This window comes from Trypanosoma theileri, assembly GCF_002087225.1.
Source record: "Trypanosoma theileri isolate Edinburgh chromosome Unknown TM35_Tth_4_V1, whole genome shotgun sequence".
Classification (NCBI taxonomy): domain Eukaryota; phylum Euglenozoa; class Kinetoplastea; order Trypanosomatida; family Trypanosomatidae; genus Trypanosoma; species Trypanosoma theileri.
The window spans coordinates 778533-785065 of record NW_021639846.1 but is presented as its reverse complement, the minus strand read 5'-3'; the positions used below and the strand labels follow the sequence as shown (position 1 = coordinate 785065).

The 6533-nt window shown below is 36.3% G+C and overlaps 2 protein-coding genes across 2 annotated transcripts; both read left to right on the top strand.

Annotated features, from left to right (window-relative positions):
* Positions 1 to 556: 556 nt before the first annotated feature.
* Positions 557 to 3481, top strand: TM35_000044470 (surface protease GP63; the record flags this gene model as incomplete). The annotated part of the gene is made up of 1 exon (XM_029022641.1): positions 557 to 3481. The coding sequence occupies one exon, from the start codon at positions 557 to 559 to the stop codon at positions 3479 to 3481; it is 2925 nt and encodes a 974-aa protein (XP_028886299.1).
* Positions 3482 to 4589: 1108 nt separating this feature from the next.
* On the top strand, positions 4590 to 6122 carry TM35_000044460 (uncharacterized protein; the record flags this gene model as incomplete). The annotated part of the gene is made up of 1 exon (XM_029022640.1): positions 4590 to 6122. The coding sequence occupies one exon, from the start codon at positions 4590 to 4592 to the stop codon at positions 6120 to 6122; it is 1533 nt and encodes a 510-aa protein (XP_028886298.1).
* Between the last annotated feature and the right edge of the window lie 411 nt (positions 6123 to 6533).

Sequence of the window (6533 nt, the reverse complement as noted above, 5' to 3'; positions counted from 1 at the left end):
ATATATATATATATATATATATATATATATATCTGTGTATGTATATGCCTGTGTGTGTTTAATGAAGGGGGTTTGGGAAGAAAAGGTGAAACGAGCTTTTTATGTTTCGTTTTTATTTTCTTTTTATTCTCACAGAGTCTGTCCGTGGTTCCCTAAACATCATTTACTATAAAAAGAGAATGAAAAAGAGATAGAGGGATTGAGAGAAAGAGAGAGAGAGAAAGTGTTATGCCACATAAGTTGTGTGCTCTGATCATTACCCAAGTTTCTCTCTCTCTCTCTCTCTCTTTCTTTTTTACTTACACACACATAAAATACATGCATATATAAATACACATTATTTGCAATAATTGGTTTCTCTTTGTTTCTCTCATTTTTGTTTCATTATGGTTTCTCTTTCACTCTCTCTCTATCTTTTCTTTTTTACTTTTTTTTTTTTTTTTTTTTTTTATCACTCATTCTATTATTACGAAGCAAAAGATTTGTTTACCCAATGAAGACTTCTACCTGTAGCAGGCATTTCATGTTTAATGGCTCTTTCTCTATTATTATTACTATGCAGCTGCTAATGTTACTGCTGTTTTTCGTTCCTGAAACGATGGCGATAAGAAAAGTTGAACACCATTGTATTCATGCCGAAAGTAGAGTACAGCGGCTAATTATAGGTAATACTAACACTTCTGCATACTCGCATGAAAGTAACAACAACAACAAGAGGAAGAGTAATAATAATAATGATAACGAAGAAGAAGAAAAAGAGGGATTGAATACCGGGTATGAACACCAGAAAAGTGATAATGCAAGAAAAAGTTTACAGGGGTCCAAGTCAAAATCACGTGTTAAACGTTTCAACATTGCACGCCGTAATAAGAAATTATCCAACAAGAAGGATAATGATGGTAAGATCAAATTAAAGAATGGTACAGAAACATGGGAACCACTTCGCATCGTTGTAGACACGAGTCTTCTTGTGGATCCCAGTAAGATATGTACGGCTGTAGGTCAAGTTCGAACTGATTTTATGGGATCCACGCATACCTGTCTCTCTCAAGATATAATGACATTAGAGAAAGTATGGATTATTGAGAATGTCGCATTACCTCTGGCCATTTACCGTGTACAACAGCTTTTGAATGTAAATCCTCTTCAGGGACCATTATTAGTTACAAAGAATATATGTGGTCCTGATGTTACTATTCCAGAAAGTCATTCTACGGTTGGAGTGTTGGATGCGGATATGATTCTCTATGCTCATGCTGGTGGTATGGATAATTCAGCCACTCCAGGTGTAATGGGAACTATTGCCTGGGCTGCGCATTGTGAATTAAATGAAGCTGGACGCCCAATAGTTGGTCATATTAATTTTGTACCCTCTTTTATTCAATGGTTTGTTTCTGGATGGGAATATGAATATTATGTTCGTATTATTATACATGAATTACTACATGCTTTGGGATTTACACCAACCTTTATTGATCCTATGGTGAATATAAGTGAACGACGGGGAAAGTCGGTTCACCTCGTCACTGCCCCTGCTGTTATTGCCGCAGCTCAAACACATTTAAGTTGTCCAACACTAGACGGTGTGGAATTAGAAGATGAAGGTGGAAGCGGTACGGCCTGGACCCATTGGGAACGTAGAGGATGGATGGATGAACTAATGGCTGGAATCCCTTCTCGAGCAGCCATTTCTGCTCTCACACTTGCCTTTTTCTCATCTCTTAATTTATATACAGTCAATATGGAATATAATGAGACGATGTCATGGAGTTATCATGCGGGTTGTCCTTTTCTGGAGGAGAGATGTGTAGCGAATGCCCAACGAATGGGATTCGAGTGGTGTAATGACACTTCCACAGCACAACTCTGCACATTTGATCGCTTGGCAGTGGGATTGTGTAATACGGGTTTGGTTCCAAATTTACCGCCGTATTTTCAATACTTTCCTGCTGAGCCAATGCGTGCAGGTGTGACACCATTGATGGATTACTGTCCTATTGTAGTGGGTTATGGTAATCGTCAATGTACACAGCCTGTCGAATCCACAAGTGATGATGCCCTTTATGGATTTTACTTTGGAACCCAAAGTCGTTGTGTTCCTACGCATAATATGGTGAAAAAAGGTTACACCATTGATGATAATAACCCACGTTGTTTAATGGTAAGATGTCGACTAGGGAAACAAGTAGAAGTCTTTGTTGGTTCTTATTGGCTTGAATGTCCTGCTGATGGGAGTGCGGGAGTTATCACTATTCCAGCTTATACGGGTTACAACGGGGAGATACACTGTGAGCGTGCAGAAAAAGTCTGTTCATCTACTCTATTTTACAATCCAGATTCCGCTGCATCGGCATCAACTGTAGATGAAGGACCTTTGCGAGAATACGCATTAGATGTTATTCTTCTTCTTAATACAACAGTAAGTGGGAATAAAAGTAATGTTATGCATACATTGGGTCGTATGGCTACTGTAGAGCCGGGTATGTTTTTCATTCTTCTTCAAGAAGAAATTACCACACTGTGTAAGTGTAAATTGGGAACTAGTAATATTCGTATTTTACCAGAATATGCCTCTGCAGCTGTAGTGAATGGTGGGATTGTGGTGAACTTTCAACTTGGATTAATGATAGGAGCGGGAAGTGCAACGATTGAGAATATGCGGAATATGTATGAATCTAAATTTATGGTGAATAGTGTTTTGAGTCGTATAGGAGCCTATATCACGGAAGAGGAAAAGGAGGAAGAAGGTGGTATCTTTACTGTGACGATAGCCTCTTCGGAAATACTTCCTGAGGCAGTGATTGTAGATGAGATCACATCATTAGATCAATTGGTGGCATTAGGGGAAATTCATCTTCACTGTAAAGGTGATTTGACTGGAATGCCTTCGTTAACCGATCAGAAAGTAATTACACTTTTGGAAAATGCAGTACGGCAGGATATATCTCAAATTATTCTTCTCACACCAAATCTAATAGAAGTGAAACACTTGCAGATTACAGGATCTACCGACTTGTTGATTACCTTGACGGTATATTTTCCTCCTGTTGCCGATGGAATTGGTGGGAATGAAAATATTTTACATTTATGGGAACAATTGCTTATGAACTCAACAACTATTACTATTACTACTACTATTACTTCTATGCCTTCACCGCTTCCTGTTCTTACATCTACTGTTCAATTTCTCTCTAAAGGTGCTCCTGTAAGTGTGACTGATAATATCAGTTCCAGTAGTGCCTTGTCGTTGTTCTCTGCTGATGTGAGTGAAGTGCAACCAGATTCTACGGGGGACTCACGGTGTGTTGTGCAGTTTACGGGTTGCTTTGCTGTTCAAATAGTAATATTGATTATTCTTATTCTTATCGTTCTTATTATGATTGTTGTGTTTTTGAAATTATGTCTTTGTCCGAAGCCAAAGTGGCGTATTCAAGTTGAAACCTGCGAGTTGGTGGTACCTTTACAAGAAAAGTATCGATGATGATGATGATGAGTTTAAGAAAAGAATACATTTAATGGGAATCCCCTTTCAAGAATCTTTCTTCAGAGAAGTGTGTGTGTGTGTGGGAGTATATATTACCTGAATGGGGGAAAAAAGAAAAGAAAAAAAAAAACCAGAACTCATAAATTAAAAAAAAAAAAACTTGCAGAGAAATAATATATTTTATATATTAATGTGTATTCGAGTTGGAAGTATATTCCCTGTGAGGTTTTAGTTCTGTTTATTGGTGCCGTCTGTGGATGAGAGTGTTGGTGTTTTGGTGTCCTGTTTTTTTTTTTTTTTGTTGAGAGTTTGGGAAGGAAAGTGTTTGATGTCTTATCTATTTATTTTTTTTTTATTATTTTTCTGCTGAGCGTACACAACAACAAGATCAAATTTTTTTTTTTTGTATTGTTTATTATTATTATTAGTCTGTGGTCCATGGCAGTGTGTTTGTTTGTAAAAAAAAAAAAAAAAAAGGTCCACTGAAACCATTCCTTCCCCTCTCTCTTTTTCTCAGTACCCAATAGTTAATAGATAGTGTGGTGATTTTTTTGTGGACTCATTGAGAGAGGGGCACTTTCTTTGTTTGCTTGTTTTAGTGTATATATATATATATATATGGCTCAATAAAAATAATACGGAAAGAAAAAAATAAAATAAAATAACAGAAAAGACATGTTTTCTTTTCTTATCTTTTATTATTTCTTTAGGGAGAAAGGATAGAGAAATGGACTATTCTTTTCGTTTTTTGGGAGGTTGAGGGGGAGTACCTTGAATTCTAATTAAATAATGATTGTATATATATATATATATATATATATATATATCTGTATGTATATCTTATTTATTACTAATGATATTGTTATTTACATTGTATAAATGCTTCCCTTTGATCTTTCTTACTATGTAATATGTGAAAGGAGGTGAAAACAAAACAAAAATAACACCAACCACAAAAAAAAAGGAAAAAAAAAGATAATAAGTCCGTAAAAGAAAAGTCCAATACATAAAAAAAAAAAAAAATAGCATGCGTCAATGGAGAGGAATAAGGAAGAATAACACATTTCTACTTTTATTATTATTATTCCTATGTACGTTCTCTCTCATGATGGCTGAGAAATGTATGGGGAGCCCCACAAGGGAACAACAGGCACTTCTCGTTGTGGTTTATCTTAACGCCAGTACATATCCCACAATGGGAAATGACTCTCAACCATTTCTTTTAGCACTAAAGGAGGATTTATATGATATTATATTTGTCGAGTTTAACCACTCCAGAGTGGAATTAACAGCATGGGGAGAAACACAAAACGATAATAGTGATAGTGCTATTGATAGTTTGCCGGTATGTAGTATTTACTGTCTAGGGCATAATAATAATAATAATAATAATAATAATAATAATAATAATAACCCTCTCAATGATGGATTTACACAATCACTACCATTCGTGGGAAGGAAAGATCATGATGGGGATGGGAACTGTACCTCTCTACTTCTCTGTAAATGGAGAATTGATAAATCACTTTTAACGCATGAAGGTTTCCACTCAAAATGTCGAGAACGTGTTCGGACCATTTACGCATTTAATTCAATGGGATATGATCTCATGGAAGCTAACAAGTATAATGAGAAGAATACAGAAAAGAAGAAGGAGAAGAAAAAAAATTTCTTCTCACGATCTTCTCTTGAGTATCGTAAATTAACAGGGGATACACGAGACCTTGTGGGTGTTGGTGGGGATTGTCATGATTTGAGTTTATTAGATGAATCCTCTGCGGCTTCCACATGCGGTAAAATCTCTTGTTTGGGTGTGGCGATGATTGTGATGACGGGTCTTGTGGTGCTGGTACTTTTACTTGTAATGCTGTTTTGTTATTGGAGGAAACTCTGCGGCTGTTTGTTTGCCAGTTTCTTCTCAGATGAGAAGAGCAATCAGGATGAGAATGATACCAGTCCATCCGCCCCACTTATTCCTCACGCATTCTCTCCAGATAGAGAAGAAGAAGAAGAAGAAGAAAGAGAAAAGATAGAAGAATATGAAGATAAGAAAAGATCATCTAATGGCAAGGGTATAGATTCTTTAAGTGTTCAACGATCATTACAAAGGATATTATACGATAGATCTGAGAAGAGAGATAGTTTAAAGATGAAGGTGCCAAGTACAGGGAAAGTGAATTTGTTAAACATGGATGCCTATGTGAACAGTACATCTCATTATGGAGTTTCACCGTATAATGCTCTTGATAGATGTGCACAACCGTCAACCTGTACAGTCTCACGTGGACGAGTCACTGCAGAGTCTCTTTCTTCTGCAGTCACGTACGGTAGCACCAGTAGTAACAGTAATAACAGTTACACTAGTAATAGTAATAACAGTAACAATAATAATAATAATAATATCAACAAGAGTAATAATAGTAGTCGTAATAGTAATCATCATTATAATAATAATAACAGCAACAACAGTAATAACAGCAGCAACAGCAGCAATAGTAGTAAATCCTCGCCTGTCCATCAACTCGAACAGTTATCGTCCCTCCTGCGGGGAGTCGACATCTCAAGAGAAGAACGGGAACAACTGCAGCGTCAGCGTTCGTGGCTGATGGAACACGTTGCAGGCCTCGACTCGCTGTAGTGCTGGGAGAGAGGAAAAAGGCAAACTGTATGATGATTGGGGTAATTAATAATGGGCTGTTGATGGCCAATAGGAGAAAAAAAAAAAGAAGAAAATAATAATAATAATAATAAATAGGGAGTGTGTGTTCCTCTCTTTTCTCAGATGGATTTTTTTTTTTTTGTTGTTGTTGTTATTGGTGAGTATTGATGATAAGTTTTTTTTTTATTTTTGGTGTTTGTGCGATCATTTTTTCTTTTTATTATTACTATTATTATTATTATTATTATTATTATTATTATTATTATTATTATTGTAATCTCTCTCTCAAACACACTGGCTTTTGTGCCACTCCTTTTTCTAGTTGTTATTTTCCAGTTCTTACTGTTTTGATTTTGCCTTCGTATTGCCTCCTGTGCACACAGGGCTTTT